This window comes from Coregonus lavaretus (assembly GCF_964263955.1).
Source record: "Coregonus lavaretus genome assembly, chromosome: 10".
NCBI lineage: Eukaryota > Metazoa > Chordata > Actinopteri > Salmoniformes > Salmonidae > Coregonus > Coregonus lavaretus.
Genome location: NC_139997.1, coordinates 58,763,066 through 58,783,715, shown reverse-complemented (window position 1 = coordinate 58,783,715; position 20,650 = coordinate 58,763,066). Strand labels below are relative to the sequence as shown.

The 20,650-nt window shown below is 43.3% G+C and overlaps 1 protein-coding gene across 1 annotated transcript in view; it reads right to left on the bottom strand.

The window, feature by feature from the left end:
- The window catches only part of LOC311136393 (peripheral-type benzodiazepine receptor-associated protein 1-like), a 204,764-nt gene that overhangs the window by 37,700 nt on the left and 146,414 nt on the right, over nucleotides 1–20,650 (bottom strand). Inside the window, exons 7-14 of the mRNA XM_084170490.1 lie at nucleotides 12,282–12,464; nucleotides 11,307–11,390; nucleotides 10,836–10,925; nucleotides 9,965–10,087; nucleotides 9,582–9,686; nucleotides 7,617–7,667; nucleotides 6,770–6,802; nucleotides 572–746 (exon numbers count right to left, since the gene is read on the bottom strand). Coding sequence (XP_084026616.1) covers nucleotides 572–746; nucleotides 6,770–6,802; nucleotides 7,617–7,667; nucleotides 9,582–9,686; nucleotides 9,965–10,087; nucleotides 10,836–10,925; nucleotides 11,307–11,390; nucleotides 12,282–12,464 — 844 coding nt within the window. The remainder of the gene's footprint in view (nucleotides 1–571; nucleotides 747–6,769; nucleotides 6,803–7,616; nucleotides 7,668–9,581; nucleotides 9,687–9,964; nucleotides 10,088–10,835; nucleotides 10,926–11,306; nucleotides 11,391–12,281; nucleotides 12,465–20,650) is intronic.

The window sequence follows — 20,650 nt, the reverse complement described above, 5'->3', positions numbered from 1 at the left end:
TCATCCCATAGGCCACCTTGATCTAGAACAGAAACAGCACACCTACAGTACATGGCTGGATGGACGGAGGGATGGATGGATGGATACAGTAGGGATTTAAGGGACACTTTAAAGCCAGCGGCGGCCAGGATTACAATATATTATGTCCTCAGTGCGGGTCAGCATCAAAGTGAATGCATCATGTGGAATCCCTTTCAAACTTAATCATGTCGATTTAAAAAGTAATAGCAACACAATCCTACATGGAGGTCCAGAGTTGGAACAAACAATCTTTAGTTTAGCAATCTTCATGTGTACAATCAATCCTGGTAGAAACTATAGACTGTGCCTGAGGGAGATTCAATATTAGTAGTTAAAATGAGCCCGAGTGGGCATACGAAGGCCATATGAAGATGCATTTATTGGGATGGGGAGTGTATTTCATAAGGGGAATATGAGTGAGTATGTGGAATGTATTGGTGTCCTGACGGTAATATGATATGGTTTAATGGTTATGGTAATATCATGGTAATAACGGTTGCCCATTGGCATGTATCAGTGTCATGCTGGTAATAACGGTTGCCATGGTTACCTCCGGTGAGGCCCACACCGTTGGTCAGATGGCAGAGGGCAGGGTTAGTGAGGAGAGCGGAGCCGGCCAGGTCCAGTTTGCCGGCCTGCAGTCGGAAGGTCTCCAGCTCATGGCTGAGCAGGCCGAACTGTTCACTCTGGCTGCGACACTTATCCTCCAACTCCCGCACCTTAGACTGAAGACCGCACAGAGAGCGATAGAGGTAGACACACACACACACACACACACACACAAAGGATTTAGTTTCAGCTCCTAGGCAAACAAAAGATCTTAGGCTAATGAAAGGGTATTTGTGTGGTGGCCTACTTTGACAATCTGCCTATTTCAAAATTATACTACTGGAATATCAACTTGAACAAATGAACTTGTTTATTATCATATGCATAAACACTCACTTACAATTACAATCACATTTAGGATCAATAGACAAAAAGGTGGGAAAAGGAGTGAGGAGGGTGAGTAACCGGTTTCAGGGCCTTAGTAGGAGCTGTAGGTTTTGTGGGTAAGCTGACAAACAGAATCTGAAGCGTAGTTGCAGCATGTCGCATATCCTCCGACACAGTTGTGCAGCGCTCACAGTCACACTAGCAAAGCCACTACAGAGCCACGGCCACAGCTCAGTCAGAACGCTCTAACAGGGTTTAGCATCAGCCCCCAGTGAGTTTCTATAAGCGGCTGCTTTCGCTTCCGGTTGTGGTGGGAGTTTCCTGGTACTGATGTGACAGGGGCCCCTAGCTAAACGAAACACACACACACGTGCACTGACACACACACACACACACACACACACACACACACACACACACACACACACACACACACAGTCTGAACACAGCTTCCTGTCAAACCTCTCACCTACACCACCAAGCACATCCTGTCCCGACTGAATGCTAGAACTCTTAACATGAACCAAGTCATAAAGTGGGAGACATAGCAAGTAGATCCAGCGAACTTATTACATTTTACATTTACATTTTAGTCATTTACAGTTAGTGCATTCATCTTAAAATAGCTAGGTGGGACAACCACATATCTCAGTCATAGTAAGTACATCTTTCCTCAATAAAGTAGTTATCAGCAAGGTCAGAGCTAGTAAGGGCGGGAAGAAGTCAAGTGCAAGGTTCACGAAAGGCTTTTAAAGTTTTTATTATTTGGGGGGGGGGGGGGGCATGTTATACGTTCTCTTACGAGATTTGAGTCACTGTGCTGACTACAGGATAGATCAAGCTCCCAATAGTGAGATACAAAAATACTTTGAGAGGAGAGAGAAAGAGAGAGCTAGAGGAGAGAGAGAGAGCGAGAGAGAGTGCAGTGAGAGAAAGGGAGAGAGAGAGACGGGGAGAGAGAAAGAGAGAGAGGGAAGAGAGAGAGAAGCCCCACTATGTCAGGGTCACAGCTCGACTGTCAAGAAAGCAGGCTAACTCTATCTTAACACCTTGAGCTTAAGAACCAAGCCAATTCTCCTATGGACAAGGTTCAGTGTACTCAGCCCAGCGGGGGACTGGACTTCGTGCCATAGACTAATCTAACAGCAGCGTCACTCGGCCTGACCTGTTTCAAACACACTTTAAATCACCTACACTCACTCTCTCTCACACACTCACTCTCACACACACACACACACACACACACACAAGCACACACACACAAGCACACACGCACAGTCTTCAAGTATAGTTAAACACGTCCACACACACACCACTAACGCACACACGGACCCATACTAATACACATTCACACAGAGGGCCAGCCGGCCTCAGAGGGCCTCTCCATGTCCACACAAATGGATTATTTAAAAAGATCACAATTACTACTCGGCCTGTTATGTAACTGGTTGAAACCCACAGATGTGTAGGAGAAGGCACATAGTCCAGTACACTGACACACGCTGACCTGGCTGGAGCCTATCGCCTCTCAGTGAGACAGCACAAATCAGCTTGTCATGCTGTATTCAAAACATGTTACAACATTATATACTGTAGCTAGAGAACATAAGAGGCTATCTGCTCAAACACTTCATGAGAGCCCATGAGCTCATGTTGCGCAACATTTCTAAAGGCTATGCAATCTATTAAAAAGAGGAGGATCCCATCAGCTTTCTATAGGCTAGGCCTGCTATATTTATTTCTCAAATGTCCTAATATTAAGTATAGCCTACCCGGCTGGCATGAAAATGAACCATGTGAAAAGCGTCCTCCATTCGCTATTTAAGTGCATAGATGACGTATTATTTTCCGCTGGCCCTGTTTCGAGACAGGTGCATGATAATGGTCCATTCTAAATCAAAACAGATTTCACACATATATTATTTAGTATATGTAAAGACAAGATTAAATCAAGAATAGTGTGATGGGTGACAATATTAGCTTATCACTTGTGAATTATATATTATCACTTGTGAATGATGCCCAGCTTAAGGCAAACAGCACATTATTTTTTTTGCAACTTTTTCAAATCATAGTCGCACACCTCATGTAGCCTAGCCCATAGGCCTATATGTTTTGATAAGGTTTGTATCACAACTAAAGTGGGCAAATAACTTCTTAAAATGATGCACATGAATCAGCTTTACAACGGGTGTAGAGCCTACATACATACATACGCAGCGTGTGAGTTTCAAGTTTGGCGAAGATCATTTTCACCATAAAAATGCACCTATATAATAAAAGCAAAACATGCATAATCGCATTTGTGGTCACTTTTGAGAATGGTGTTTTCCTGCTAACGGAACATTCGCGCTTATAGCCTACTGTTCTGTGCGTATTGCTGCGCTTATGTGAAGAAATAGCCTAATAGTTTATGTTAAGCTAAACGTTCTCATCTGTTGCGTCAGGCTCATTCCTTAAAACAGTTTATGCTAGTGGTTGTATTAATTTGCGATCTATCGCATCCCACAACTGTCCCAGACTATGTTTGGAATATGTATTTATCGCACAGAATAGAATAGGTCGACTTTTGTACCATGGGGGATAGTAGATTGACATAGGCTAGTGCTTTTGCTGTTCATTAGGCCTACTCATCTTGTTGACAAAAAGTAAATGTGGACAGTTCTTCCAATATCTTCAATATGCACAGTTGCATCCCCGATGTGTCTGTCTTCACTTGTAGCCTGTGAGAAAGACCCGACCACATTACGGAGAGTCATGTGAGTGAGAGGTGCTTCGGCACGCAGCCGGGAGAAGGGAATTATAATTTTAATATCCAGCCCAAGGGCACAACGGCCACCGGCCGCAAAAGGCATGGATTGTTTTAGGAGGCATTATGGCCACAAAAAGGGGATAACGGCGGGAAATTATAGGCATTATCAAGTGCTTCTCAAATTGTGAATAAGAGACTGATGAGGTGTGTACAGCCTGTGCAAAAAAAACAAAGCAGAGCTCATGCCGTTCATGCAACTTTTTTCAAATCATCATTAGAGTCGCATCACGCAGCCTTAGAATGTATTAAAAATCAAAACATACAGCCCAACATTTGTATCACAACTAAAGTCACATAAATAACTCTAAATTAAGCAGAGTAACTGTTTCTTTGTTAACCGCTCAACACAGAATAGCCGCATTTGCGCACTCACTCAAATCGTTTGGAGAAAATATCCTTTCTATTTTATTCAGCTATGTTCAATTGTATTTATATAAAATAATATAAAATAATGTCAAGGAGTTCTAAGCAAATCTTGTCTGCTAAATGAACTAGTGTAGCCCACAGCCATATGGCATAGCCAGATCAGGGCCTAACATAAGGACAACTCAGAGTATGTTATTCTGTTCTTCTGAAATAGACTACATTTTCTTCATATCATGTTTCTTTAGACCCGTCTAAAATAAATAATGGATTCATTGTGATGGTGTAGGCTATATTACATGGATTGATTAGACTTTTTAAAATGTAGATGTTCCAAAGGTCTGCATCAGTGGCTTGTAGGCTATGCTAAATGTGTTTATGTTAATTAAAGAACAATTACTGTGAAACCGGAAGTTATTTGCTTGACAATCACCGGCTGACAAAATTTAATGACCGTCACAGCCCTAATCAGGGTATCACCGGTCACATTTACACTACTAGTCAAAAGTTTGGACACACCTACTCATTCAAGGGTTTTTCTTTATTTTTTACTATTTTTGACATTGTAGAATAATAGTGAAGACATCAAAACTATGAAATAACACATATGGAATCATTTAGTAAAGAAAACAGTGTTAAACAAATCCAAAATATAGTTTATATTTGCGATTCTTCAAATAGCCACCCTTTGCCTTGATGACAGCTTTGCACACTCTTGGCATTCTCTCAACCAGCTTCACCTGGAATGCTTTTCCAACAGTCTTGAAAGAGTTCCCAATTATGCTGAGCACTCGTTGGCTGCTTTTCCTTCACTCTGCGGTCCGACTCATTCCAAACCATCTCAACTGGGTTGAAGTCGGGGGATTGTGGAGGCCAGGTCCTCTGATGCAGCACTCCATTACTCTCCTTCTTGGTAAAATAGCCTTTACACAGCCTGGAGGTGTGTTGGGTCATTGTCCTGTTGAAAAACCATTGATAGTCCCACTAAGCCCAAACCTGATGGGACGGCATATCTCTGTAGAATGCTGTGGTAGCCATGCTGGTTAAGTGTGCCTTGAATTCTAAATAAATCACAGACAGTGTCACCAGCAAAGCACCCCCACACCATAACACCTCCTCCTCCATGCTTTACGGTGGGAAATACACATGCGGAGATCATCCCTTCACCCACACCGCGTCTCACAAAGACACGGCGGTTGGAACCAAAAATCTCCAATTTGGACTCCAGACCATAGGACAAGTTTCCACCAGTCTAATGTCCATTGCTCGTGTTTCCTGGCCCAAGCAGGTCTCTTCTTCTTATTGGTGTCCTTTAGTAGTGGTTTCTTTGCAGCAATTCAACCATGAAGGCCTGATTCACACAGTCCCCTATGAACAGTTGATGTTGAGATGTGTCTGTTACTTGAACTCCGTGAAGCATTTATTTGGGCTGCAATTTCTGAGGCTGGTAACTCTAATGAACTTATCCTCTGCAGCAGAGGTAACTATGGGTCTTTCATTCCTGTGGCGGTCCACATGAGAGCCAGTTTCATCATAGCGCTTAATGGGTTTTGCGAATGCACTTGAAGAAACTTCTTGAAATGTTCTTGAAATGTTCCATATTGACTGACCTTCATGTCTTAAAGTAACGATGGACTGTCGTTTCTCTTTGCTTATTTGAGCTGTTCTTGCCATAATATGGACTTGGTCTTTCACCAAACACAACTGATTGTCTCAAACACATTAAGAAGGAAATAAATTCCACAAATTAACTTTTAAGAAGGCATACCTGTTAATTGAAATGCATTCCAGGTGACTACCTGATGAAGCTGGTTGAGAGAATGCCAAGAGTGTGCAAAGCTGTCATCAAGGCAAAGGGTGGCTATTTGAAGAATCTCAAATTTAAAATATATTTTGGATTTGTTTAACACTTTTTTGGTTACTACATGATTCCATATGTGTTATTTCATAGTTTGATATCTTCACTATTATTCTACAATGTAGAAAATAGTATAAATTAGGAAAAACCCTGGAATGAGTAGGTGTGTCCAAACTTTTGACTGGTACTGTACATTTCTCCTTAATTCTCAAACTAACTAGCCACTACATGCTGCAAGGACACGCGTGTCTAGGCCTTTGTAAAGTCAAGGTGTAGTAGTCTGTCTATCTATCTACACAGAGGCTTAAGGTGGGGGTTGGGAACAGGGTGGATGAGGTTGGGATCTGAGCTAGAGCATCAGGACAGAGGCTTTGTGTTGCTGGTACCTGCATGCAGTCCAGTGTAGTCTGGTTAGCAGGGAAAGAAAGCACAAAAGAAAAAGCTCTTCAAAAACAAACTCATGCTTGTGAAACGTGGAGTTGAGGAAGAAAAACATGGTTAATAGATTAGAGGCACACTGCAATCGGAGTCCAGGTCTTGAGAGAGAAGGCTCCGTCAGCGTAAATCATAGAGATAGCAACTATACGGTCCGTTTTTATCCCTATGATCTCCATCACTATTTCTCTCTGTCTTCTATACCTCCTCTGGAGGGGGAGAGAGACTTTTACAAGTGATGTTCTTTGTTTAGAGAGATAAAGAGATGGAAAGAAGGATCGAGAGAGAGTAGGGGAAATTGTAATGAGCAATTCAAACAAAACAGGAGCGTAACGGTACTGTACCAGCTCCCTCTGCAACACAAGCTGGATCAAGTCCTACAACAGAATACATACACACTTCATTTACACAGAGAAACACAACACATTAACACAATGTATAACAAAGGGTTTACCGACACAATGACAATATACACTATGATGATCAGGCTGTCGGAGGTTTTTTCATTGTTTAAATGAGAGGGAGAGAGAGAGTCAGTGACTTCCACTAGCTATTGTGGCTTTGATCAATATTGATATGTTCCCCTCGAGCGAGCAACTTCACCTCAGTCTCATTAGCCAAGTCTGTAGGCCTATACTATAGCATGTTGAGGGAGGCCCTGCCTTGTATAGACAGTCCTGTGTTACACAGTCAGGCTACCTTCATGTGAAAGAGAGGGACTGATAACGTAGTGTTTATAGAACTACAACAACCACACCTCTGCACCAATAGAAATAACATCAGCACCATAGAAATACAAGATCTAGATCTCAATCGGCACCATAGAAATACAAGATCTAGATCTCTATCTGCACCATAGAAATACAAGATCTAGATCTCTATCTGCACCATAGAAATACAAGATCTAGATCTCTATCGGCACCATAGAAATACAAGATCTAGATCTCTATCTGCACCATAGAAATACAAGATGTAGATCTCTATCTGCACCATAGAAATACAAGATCTAGATCTCTATCTGCACCATAGAAATACAAGATCTAGATCTCTATCGGCACCATAGAAATACAAGATCTAGATCTCTATCGGCACCATAGAAATACAAGATCTAGATCTCAATCGGCACCATAGAAATACAAGATCTAGATCTCTATCGGCACCATTTAAATACAAGATCAAGACCAGACTTACCTCCAGCATCTGTACCACCCCCTCATGCTCCCTCTTGGCAAAAAACTCAGCCTGTTGAATGGAAAAATGAACACTGTTTAATGATTCTACACACAAAGTGTAATTTTTTAACGTTTCTTATTTCACATCTAGTCCTTCTCAATAGTTCCCCCCAGAACTAAACAACCAACTTTGCACCCAACGGCTGCCTCCTACTGGACAATTTTATTTTAGTTGATTGGGTTTTGCTGAGTGATTGCTGGGAACAGGGTTTCTTGGCAGTTGTGGTTATATAGCTGAGCCTTGTATTTAAGGCGGGCTGGGCACTGGTTATTGTATAGGAGGCAAGAGAGAGTAAACAATGATACAGTGCATTCGGAAAGTATTCAGACCCCTTTACTTTTTCCACATTTTGTTACGTTACTGCCTTATTCTAAAATGGATTCAATTGTTTTGTTTTATCTCATCAATCTACACACAATACCCCATAATGACAAAGGTTTTTAGATATTTTTGCTAATTTCTTCAAACAAAAAAAGGAAATATCACATTTACATAAGTATTCAGACCCTTTACACAGTACTTTGTTGAAGCACCTTTGGCAGCGATTACAGCCTCAAGTCTTCGTGGGTATGACGCTACAAGCTTGGCACACCTGTATTTGGGGAGTTTCTCCCATTCTTCTCTGCAGATACTCTCCAGCTCTGTCAGGTTGGATGGGGAGCGTCGCTGCACAGCTATTTTCAGTTCTCTCCAGAGCTGTTCGATCGGGTTCAAGTCCGGGCTCTGACTGGGCCACTCAAGGACATTCAGAGACTTGTCCCGAAGCCACTCCTGCGTTGTCTTGGCTATGTGCTTAGGGTTGTTGTCCTGTTGGAAGGTGAACCTTCGCCCCAGTCTGAGGTCCTGAGCGCCCTGGAGCAGGTTTTCATCAAGGATCTCTCTGTACTTTGCTCCGTTCATCTTTCCCTCGGTCCTGACTAGTCTCCCAGTCCCTGCCGCTGAAAAACATCCCCACAGCATGATGCTGCCACCACCATGCTTCACTGTTGGTGCCAGGTTTCCTCCAGACGTGACGCATGGCATTCAGGCCATTTTGGTTTCATCAGACCAGAGAATCTTGTTTCTCATGGTCTGAGTCCTTTAGGTGCCTTTTGGCAAACTCCAAGCAGGCTGTCATGTGCCTTTTACTGAGGAGTGGCTTCCGTCTGGCCACTCTACCATAAAGGCTTGATTGGTGGAGTGCTGCAGAGATGGTTGTCCTTCTGGAAAGTTCTCCCATCTCCACAGAGGAACTCTGGAGCTCTGTCAGAGTGACCATTGGGTTCTTGGTCACCTCCCTGACCAAGGCCCTTCTCCCCCGATTGCTCAGTTTGGCCGGGCGGCCAGCTCTAGGAAGAGTCTTGGTGGTTCCAAACTTCTTCCATTTAAGAATGATGGAGGCAACTGTGTTCTTGGGGACCTTCAATGCTGCAGACATTTTTTGGTACCCTTCCCCAGATCTGTGTCTCGACACAATCCTGTCTCTGAGCTCTACGGACAATTGCTTCGACCTCATGGCTTGGTTTTTGCTCTGACATGCACTGTCAACTGTGGGACCTTATATAGACAGGTGTGTGCCTTTGCAAATCATGTCCAATCAAGTTGTAGAAACATCTCAAGGATGATCAATGGAAACAGGATGCACCTGAGCTCAATTTCAAGTCTCATAGCAATGTTTTAATACATTTGCAAAAATATCTAAAAACATGTTTTCGCTTTGTCATCCTTTTTATAATAAGGCTGTAACGTAACAAAATATGGAAAAAGGGAAGGGGTCTGAATAATTTCCGAATGCACTGTATATGCCATTTAGATATATTTTTCATATAAGCATACATTTTACATATAGGTCCTGGGAATTGAACCCACTATCCTGGCGTTGTAAGCACCATGCTCTACCAACTGAGCTACAGAGGATCAGAGGCCATGTATGGTGCTGCTCACCCGCTGTAGCCGTTTGATCTCATCCTGTTTGAACTTGAGGATAGCCTGTGCCTGCTCATGTTCCAGTTCCAGCTGCTGCCTTCGCTCGGCGACCTCTCGCATATGCTGCAAGCATCAAAGGAGACACGTATTTCATGTGGTCACACAACACTTACATAATTACTCTGTAGTATGTACACTCGGCTTCCATGCGGCAAATGAAAATGGCAACACTACTAGCAAATGCATACTGGCAACACTACTAATAAATGCTAACACTACTCTGTTTGTAGTCAAAGTGAACCTGGTCCCAGGGATCTCCGGATTCTTCACATTTGTTCTGAAATAGCCAAGTGAACGAAACTTGGAAGTGTAGCAACAGAAGACTGGAGGTGAGCCTGTACCTTTAGGACCTGCTCTAGGTTCTCCAGTTTGGCACGGAGGCTCTGGTTCTCCTCGAGAACTGAATCACGTTGAGCGGTCACTTCAGAGAGGTCTTCCCTCAGCTCCTCATTCTCAACCCGGGCCTGAGAGAGAGGGATGGGGAGAGAGAGAGAGAGAGAGAGAGAGAGAGAGAGAGAGAGAGAGAGAGGGATGGGGAGAGAGAGAGAGAGGGATGGGGAGAGAGAGAGAGAGAGGGATGGGGAGAGAGAGCGAGAGGGATGGGGAGAGAGAGAGAGGGATGGGGAGAGAGAGAGAGGGATGGGGATAGAGAGAGAGAGGGATGGGGAGAGAGGGATGGGGAGAGAGAGAGAGAGAGGGATGGGGAGAGAGAGGGGGATGGGGAGAGAGAGAGAGAGGGATGGGGAGAGAGAGAGAGAGGGATGGGGAGAGAGAGGGGGATGGGGAGAGAGGGATGGGGAGAGAGAGAGAGGGATGGGGAGAGAGAGAGAGAGGGATGGGGAGAGAGAGAGAGGGATGGGGAGAGAGAGAGGGATGGGAGAGAGAGATAGAGAGAGGGATGGGGAGAGAGAGGGGGATGGGGAGAGAGAGAGAGAGAGAGGGATGGGAGAGAGAGAGGGATGGGGAGAGAGAGGGAGAGAGAGAGAGAGAGCGAGAGAGTACTGACATTCCTCAGGACTAGCAGGAGAAGGACAGACACAAAACAAATACTGTCCCATACCAACATAGAAACAGAAGCCCTTCCGGTCTACTGAAGGTTCACGACAGAAAAGACAGTTGAGGGTTCCCATTTGAACCATAATGTAGAGATTTATTCTGTCATCAAAACAACACAAAGAGGCCCTCAAAAAATAGAATAGAATGGAGACTGACCTGGTTGAGCAGCTGTGCCTTCCTCCTGAGGAGATCTGCCTCCTCCTCTAGTCGCTCATTTTTGCCCTGCTCATCCTCAAGCAGGCTCTCCTGTCAGAGCACCAACGACGACAAGAAGACAAGACTCAGATTCAGCAGCCAGGGATGAAGCCATTATATCTCATCAGCCCCAGTCAGAGAGAATATAGTCATTATACTGTAGTACAGTCGTAACATTAGTGCTGTCATCAGTGGAGGCTGGTGTCACCTTCATTTCAGGATGGGTTTATTGTAATGACTGGAATGGAATTATTGGAACCGTGTGTTTCATGTGGTTGATACTGTTCTATTCATTCCATTTCAGTGGGATATTCTCACTCCACCAGCCTCCGCTGGTCGTAACACCTGGTGCACTGGTAGTAGCACCCTGAGAGTACAGTAGTTAACAAACACACGAGTGGACGGCCCTTCGCGGCCCTGAGGATTTCTTACCAAATCCAGACATTTCTTCTGTCTCTTCCTTACGTCATGCTGGAGGTTTTCACATTCTTTTCGCTTCTTACTCAGCTCGCGTTCCTGGAACAAAGCCAGAGCATGTCACGTTACAGCAACTACACGACCTACACGCGTCAGAAACATCCATATCTGACTCCATATTCGCCCTATTGAAATCTGACCAGTGTTTGAAATAGGAGCTTTTAGTGTTGTTTTTGGTTGCCTATTCCTAAATGTGACAGGCCTATTTATCCAGCTACAGTACTATGTATATGATACCCTGTCTTGTATATCAGATGTCAAAGCATATCAACATATCATTTTTGTGTTTGACAAAAAGTGTCTGCACAAATCACGATCAATCTGTTTTGGATCCAAAATAAATTATAAGCCCTTGATTTCCATATTGACCTTTGACATGGTAACAACGAGGTATTACCAAGCTTAGCATTTTTTAATTACTCTAAATGCAGCTTACATGCAGACTCATGCAGCCCCCCCCCAGCGAAATTGAAAAATCAGCTTATTTCAACATCCATCGCCAGACACAACAGTATAACCAAGCATTATGATGACCGCAGAAGGACTGTTATGTGTGCTGTGTGGGGGGACTCAGTGGCTAATTGACTGACTAGATGCAACAGCTTAATGGTGGGGGGGTGCGGGCAATATTGATAATTAAAAAGCAGAAGACCTGTGGCCTAATTTGTTCTAACGATTGTTTGTCTGTGAGCCATCAGCCATAGCATTAATGCTTGGTTTATCTATACGCATCAATAAGGCCATCCTCCAGACTACAAGCAAGCATTACATCATATCCCACTCATGATATCTGTCCAGTCTCTAACAAGAGGTATGTGCATGTGTTTATGTGTCAGTCTAACTAGCCATGACAGGGTTGTATATTGTACGAGGTGAGTGGAGCAATCATGTGTGTGTGCGCGTGTGTGGCATTAATGTATTTGTTCTCACCAGTAACTGTAGTCGCTGCTCCTCTGTGTGCTCCTCCTGGTGTGAGAGGCTAGTGGTGGGGGCGGGGCAGAGGCCCAGCGGGGGTGGGGTCACTTGCGGCCCTGACTCCTCCTCCTCTCTGGGAGCCTCCTCACACCTGGCTGGAGCCTCATCTAACACCACGCACGGGGTCTCTGCTGCAACCTGCCAGGGGCACAAACCAGGAAGTTCACAATTATGCCTAAAAGGCAGACTCAGCGAGATGACATTGCATGCACAAAGTAAACACATAGTGGGTCAAGTTCCGCAACAACTAAGAGCGTTGAAGCGCGAGGCTAAACCTCTCTGCTGTTTTGGTTCCGTAGCTACCAAGTCGTAGCAGTGTGAAGCGCACCCGTGCACATAATAATTCAACCTCACTTGACACAGATTAAAGAAGCTAAAGAATGGGGTAAGGCAAGGGCAAACCATGACACCTGGAGTATTACATAAGTCAACGTAATGAACAGACCTGGATTCAAATACAATTTCAAATATCTCAATTACTTTCACATACATTCAAAGTATTCTGATATGTATTTGAGTTGAATATTTGAATGTATTTGGAAATACACTTGGAAAGTATTTGAAAAACTCATATACACAGAAAAAAGTCTTTTAAATAGCAGATACTGAAATGTATTTGAACCCAGGTAATGAAGCACAGTACTCAGAAGTCTCACACTGGCTATGTAAGGCTAAATCCAGACTAGACATAATAATACCCAGACCGACAGAGGTGCAAAGCCCTTCATTCAAATCTAAGGAAACCATGACTAAACAATTTTCTTTGGCTAACGGCTTGATTGAAAAGCGCTTCAGAATTAGATGTGAGCATCATTCCCCCTGTGTAGAGAGCTGTGTCAAACAAGGTGACTAAAAGAGAACATAGTGGAATAATAGCAGAAAACGGATTGTGTAATACAAGGATGTGTAATATCAACCTGACTCCCAGCACAACTGACAGATAGACAGTGATTATAATCCAGCTATCCTCCAGCCTTCCTTCCTTCCCAGTGGCCTGACTCCTCAGACTCCTCTACACACTCATCTAATCCACAGGGAATCCCTCCAGCCTGAACCGTGACTCACATACCAATATTAGCAGAGACAAAGCTACCTACCCCCTCAAACTGGATGTAACTCACAATTATTCTTTAGAAAGGAGAGTCCCTCCTCTCCTTTAATTGATATTCCTTTATGATTACAATACACTGCTTAGAGTAAGGCGATTCTTAAGAGTTAGGAGAAAGAGAGTACTTCTGAACCCATATTTACTAAACGTCTCAGATTAGGAGCGCTGATCGAGTATCAGGTATCCCCTCATATTCATTATGAGAAGGGAAAAGTGATGCTGTATCAGCACTGCTTTATAAATACAGGCCCTGATGTATTAGTGTTCTATTAGGATCCCTATTAACTTAAGCCAAAGCTGCAGCTACTCTTCCTGGGGTCCACACAAAATATAAAACATGACATAATACAGAACATTACTAGACAATTACAGCTGAAGGACAGACCTACATAAAATGACATAATACAAAACATTAATAGACAGGTACAAAACGACCTAAATTAGATGTACAAAACATTTGAATACAGTCAGGGAAAAAAGTATTTGATCCCCTGCTGATTTTGTACGTTTGCCCACTGACAAAGACATGATCAGTCTATAATTTTAATGGTAGGTTTATTTGAACAGTGAGAGACAGAATAACAACAACAAAAATCCAGAAAAACGCATGTCAAAAATGTTGGAAATTGATTTGCATTTTAAATGAGGGAAATAAGTATTTGACCCCTCTGCAAAACATGACTTAGTACTTGGTGGCAAAACCCTTGTTGGCAATCACAGAGGTCAGACGTTTCTTGTAGTTGGCCACCAGGTTTGCACACATCTCTGGAGGGATTTTGTCCCACTCCTCTTTGCATATCTTCTCCAAGTCATTAAGGTTTCGAGGCTGACGTTTGGCAACTCAAACCTTCAGCTCCCTCCACAGATTGTCTATGGGATTAAGGTCTGGAGACTGGCTAGGCCACTCCAGGACCTTAATGTGCTTCTTCTTGAGCCACTCCTTTGTTGCCTTGACCGTGTGTTTTGGGTCATTGTCATGCTGGAATACCCATCCACAACCCATTTCCAATGACCTGGCTGAGGGAAGGAGGTTCTCACCCAAGATTTGACGGTACATGGCCCCGTCCATCGTCCCTTTGATGCGGTGAAGTTGTCCTGTCTCCCTAGCAGAAAAACACCCCCAAAGCATAATGTTTCCACCTCCATGTTTGACGGTGGGGATGGTGTTCTTGGGGTCATAGGCAACATTCCTCCTCCTCCAAACACGGCGAGTTGAGTTGATGGCAAAGAGCTCGATTTTGGTCTCATCTGACCACAACACTTTCACCCAGTTCTCCTCTGAATCATTCAGATGTTCATTGGCAAACTTCAGACGGGCCTGTATATGTGCTTTCTTGAGCAGTGGGACCTTGCGGGCGCTACAGGATTTCAGTCCTTCACGGCGTAGTGTGTTACCAATTGTTTTCTTGGTGACAATGGTCCCAGCTGCCTTGAGATCATTGACAAGATCCTCCCGTGTAGTTCTGGGCTGATTCCTCACCGTTCTCATGATCATTGCAACTCCACGAGGTGAGATCTTGCATGGAGCCCCAGGCCGAGGGAGATTGACAGGTCTTTTGTGTTTCTTCCATTTGCGAATAATCGCACCAACTGTTGTCACCTTCTCACCAAGCTGCTTGGCGATGGTCTTGTAGCCCATTCCAGCCTTGTGTAGGTTTACAATCTTGTCCCTGACATCCTTGGAGAGCTCTTTGGTCTTGGCCATGGTGGAGAGTTTGGAATCTGATTGATTGATTGCTTCTGTGGACAGGTGTCTTTTATACTGGTAACAAGCTGAGATTAGGAGCACTCCCTTTAAGAGTGTGCTCCTAATCTCAGCTCGTTACCTGTATAAAAGACACCTGGGAGCCAGAAATCTTTCTGATTGAGAGGGGGGTCAAATACTTATTTCCCTCATTAAAATGCAAATCAATTTATAACATTTTTGACATTTTTTGTTTGTTATTCTGTCTCACTGTTCAAATAAACCTACCATTAAAATTATAGACTGATCATTTCTTTGTCAGTGGGCAAACTTACAAAATCAGCAGGGGATCAAATACTTTTTTCCCTCACTGTACATAGAATTACATTACACACTTTTATATTCTTATGCCTTAGCAGTCCATGCAACATGTACTCATAATAACGGCTACACTGCAATCATCCATTTTGTTACAGTTGCTTACTTTTACAATTGCAGGTCCTGATCCTAATCTCTCAGAACCAGTTATTCTGTAAACACTAGCAATATTAGGAACCACCCGTGTCCTTGGTTCTCCCGTTTGACGTCAATACTATTCATAATAATATTTCATAGATGCTACTGAATGCAAGTGCAATGAAAACGACAATGGAAATACAATAATTCCTCCAGCTAAAGCTTCAACCACAGATTTCACCCTAGCAACGTTGCCATAAATGAGCTAAAGATGGAGTTTCCTCCCCGCCAAGGCTTCAATTTAATCCTTCACCTCAGCAACCGTGTTGGAGTTTCCTATAGCTAATGTTTCAATTGAATCATTCAATTTAGCTACAAATGTGGACTTTTTAGAGATCCATCACTCCACTCCGTTCAATACATTTAACAAAGTCAGATGGGCTTCACGTTCATCCTTCGCCCTGTCTAGTACATAGATATGAATTTAACCAAACATTTGCCGTGTTACAGTCTACCGCCCATAAAGATTTAGCTAAGGTATAGTGCGTGCCCTTTGGACAAATTCATAAAATGAATAAAGTCCCCTTGATATCGAGTTTCCTCCGGTTCTCTTATGGAGTTGTTTTGCATTTCCATTTTCCATTCCCCGCACCACACTCACACCCAATAGCATCCACCAGTCACACACAAAATAAAAATACACTTTCATACACATCAACAAAACTAACATCAGTAAGCTGACCAGACTATAATATCATATGGAGCAGTACCTCCTTTCTCTACTGAGGCTTTGCTTACAATTGCTTTCTCTGAGCAAGCCCTGATATCCTGGTGCCAAGGGCACATCCTATCTTTAACTTGAACCCAAACACCAGATGTGCTCGGGAGGGAGATACTATAGTTATTTAGGTCAGAGGCGTTGTGCTGTGATGTGTGGTTTTATTCGTTTTTTAAAGCTACTTTTGCTGCTTGCTTGAGTGATTTGAGATGGCAGGGAGTTCCATGCTATCATGGCTCTATAAATTACTGTGCGTTGCCTTGAATTCATTTTTGGCTTTAGGGACAATGAAGAGACCTTAGGTTGCATGCCTTGTGGAATATGAATGTCTGTCAGAGCTGTATGTCAGTTGATTGAATAGACAGTTTGGAGTTAACACATTCATATTTCTAACAAAAATGAGAAGTGATGCAGACCATCTCTCCTCTACTTTGAGCCAGGAAAGGTCAACATGCATTTAGTTGACATTAGCTCTGTTGGAACATTGCAGGGCAAGACGTGCTGTTCTGTTGTGAGCCAGCTTTAGCTTTATTAAGTCTTTCTTTGCAGTACCTGGCCATATTACTGGGCAGTAGGCAAGATATGATACAACTAGAGCCTGTAGGACTTGTTCAGCCAGTAGTGGTGTTAGTAATGTTGTTATGGTGTTGTATTGTTTCTGTTTGTGAATGTCAGTTTATGTTGGATTGATTTTCCACTTTAATAATTTGTTAAATAAATATCAAGAATGCTGAGCATCTCCTTATCACAGACAGGCCTCTCCCAATCTTGATAACAATTGAATCAATAGGCCATGACAATTTACAGTCTAAGGTGACACCAATAAGTTTAGTTTCCTCAACTTGTTCTATAGCCGCATTTTTCATAACCAGATCCAGCTTAAGTCTACAGTTTAAGGAATGATTTGTACCAAATGCTATGCTCTTAGTCTTAGATATATTCAGAACTAGTTTATTACTGGCCACCCATTCTGAAACTAACTGCAACTCTTTGTTTAGAGCTGTGGCTGCTGATGTGTATAGTGTAGGGTTGAATCCAGTGGAGGCTCATCAGAAGAGGAAGGGGAGGACCATCATCCTCAGTGAATTTCATAAAAAAAGTAAAATTTTAAAACATTTAAAAAGTTACCCTTTTTAGATAAAACGATACTAAATATAATCACGTCACCAAATAACTGATTAAAACACACTATTTTGCAAAGAAGGTCTACAGTAGCCTCAACAGCACTCTGTAGGGTAGCACCATGGTGTAGCTGGAAGACAGTTAGCTTCCGTCCTCCTCTGGGTACATTGACTTCAATACAAAACCTAGGAGGCTCATGGTTCTCACTCCCTTCCATAGACTTACACAGTAATTATGACAACTTCCGGAAGACGTCCTCCAGCCTATCAGAGCTCTTGCAGCATGAACTGACATGTTGTCTACCCAATCAAAGGATCAGATAATTAATCTAGTACTGAAGGCATAAGCTACAGCTAGCTAGCACCGCAGTGCATAAAATGTGGTGAGTAGTTGACTCAAAGAGAGTGAAAGACAATAGTTGAACAGTTTTGAACAAATTAATTCAAAATGAAGGAGAAGCAAGAGAGAAATAAAGAGAGAGAGATTGTCAGTTTCTTTCACTTTCAGTTTCACTTACTTAGCTAGCAAATGCAGCTAGCTAGTTTAGCCTACTGAAACACCCTGCTCAAACAGAGGGATGCTATGTTAGCTAGCTGGCTATGACTTTCTAACACAACACTGGAACTCTTCCAAGTCAAGGTAAGCTTTTGGTATTACTAATGTATTGCCAACGGGGCCCACCGGTATAATTGCTTACTGATGGAACACTAACGTTACTGCATGATTGTAGCGGGTTTACTAGCGCGTTAGTTCTATTAGCTATGCTGACGTTACTTTAGCTAATATGGTGACAACGATGTAGGCTGTGTGTAGCAGTTTGACTTGGAAAGGTTTATTCGCCTGGTCACATACAGCTGATGTGTTGTGCATTGAAGCGAAGGGAAGAAAAGGAATACAACGTGACTGTTATGAGAGTGAACTGTGTTTATGCGTGATCAGGGGTCTATTAATTCCGCCGATTCTGTTGAAAAACGTTTCTTAAACGGAAGCAAACGGAACAAAACGGGGATAAACATACCTGAATTTGTCTAAGAGAAACTCTCGTTTGCAACTGTTGGACTAATGAATACACCCTATATCAGCTAGATGCAGGCAAGAGTGTGCAAGGTGGTATTGAATGTGTTACTGTCTGTCCATGTGTCACTGTCTGTCACCTCAAATTTGTCTCTCGACCTGTGTGCACCTACATTTTAAACTTTCATTCATAAGCTAGGTTGTAGCAACCTCATGATGGGTATAGGGACGATTTTAGTATCATGTAGTAGCCTAAACCTATCGCTGTTACATTGAACTGGGTGAATGGAATATGAATGACAGTCATCCAATATGCTGTAATAGAAATAAGGCCATGCTCATGAAAAGAAAATCATCCTCCCTCACCTTAAACGGCACTGACCGCCACTGGTTGAATCATCAGCATACATAGACACACAGGCTTTGTTTAAGGCTAGTAGTAAATCATTAGTAAAAATATAAAACAGTAACGGGCCAAGACAGATCCCTTGCAGAATTCCACACTTTACATGCATTACGTTAGAGAGGCTTCCATTGAAGAAAACCCTCTGTGTTATATTAGATAGATAGCTTTTAATCCACGATATGGTAGAGGGTGTAAAGCCATAACAGATATGTTTTTCCGCTAACAGATTATGGTCAATAATATCAAAGGCTGCACTGAAATCTAACAGTACAGCTCCCACCATCTTCTTATTATCAATTTCTTTCAGCCAATCATAGAGTCATTTGTGTCAGTGCAGTACGTAAAATGCCCTTCTCTACAGGCATGCTGAAAGTCTGTTGTTCATTCGTTCATAGAGAAATAACAGCTGTGGCTGGGGGAGGGGAACTAAGTGTGGGGGAAGTGGCTCTGGATGACATTGGTGTCTTCTCCTTGTCACCCTAGCTTCATCGGGTTAAGAGTCAGGAATCAGGTATCTAATTTTAGAGCCACACCTACTTATCTACTCCTGTAGAACTGGGCTAGTGCAGACAAGGCTATGACCGAGTAACAGGATCAAACTTAAGGACCAGCCAGCACCATGTGAAGAGAAAACTCTCTGAAGTGACTGCTTAGATCTCTATGAAGATACCGCTCAGTGCTGCTAGCCGTTTGAGACCACACAATAATTTTTTTTGGTAATTTAGCAGACGCTCTTATCCAGAGCGACTTACAGTTAGTGAGTGCATACATTATTTTTAAAAAAAATTATCATACTGGTCCCCCGTGGGAATCGAACCCACAACCCTGGCATTGCAAACGCCATGCACTACCAACTGAGCTACATCCCTGCCGGCCATTCCCTACCCTGGACGACGCTGGGCCAATTGTGCACCACCCCCATGGGTCTCCCGGTCGCGGCCGGCTATGACAGAGCCTGGATTCGAACCAGGATCTCTAGTGGCACAGCTAGCACTGCGATGCAGTGCCTTAGACCACTGCACCACTCGGGAGTACATATATATACTTGCACACATGAGCACACACACACTTACAATATACAACACGAGCTGTAAGTAAGCATTTCACTGTAAGGTCTACACCTGTTGTATTTGGCGCATGTGGCAAATAAAATGTTATTTGAAAAACTATATTTGGGCTCAAAGCCCTCGTTATTAGGGTTACCTACAATAGAACCGTAGAATAGAATACTGTCCGACTGTCAGTACACCTAAGCCCAGTCCATTGTTCTAGGGAAGTGACGGAGTGAAAGCGGTCGGTCCCCTGAGCTCAGATAGGCATGTATCAGGAGGGAATTTGAGTGTTCGCCCACAATGCTGAGGTTCAGACTGCAGGAATGTGCACCAGAGCTGTTGCCAGAGAAATTAATGTTCATTTCTCTACCATAAGCCACCTCTAACGTAATTTTAGAGAATTTGGCAGTATGTCCAACTGGCCTCACAACTGCAGACCACGTGTAACCACGCCAGCCCATGACCTCGACATCCGGCTTCTTCACCTGTGGGATCGTCTGAGACCAGCCACCCGGACAGCTGATGAAACTGAGTAGTATTTCTGTCTGTAATAAAGCCCTTTTGTGGGGAAAAACCTATTCTGATTGGTTGGGCCTGGCTCCTCAGTGGGTGGGCCTATGCCCTCCCAGGCCCACCCATGGCTGCACCCCTGCCCAGTCATGTGATATCCATAGATTAGGGCCTAATTAATTTATTTCAATTGA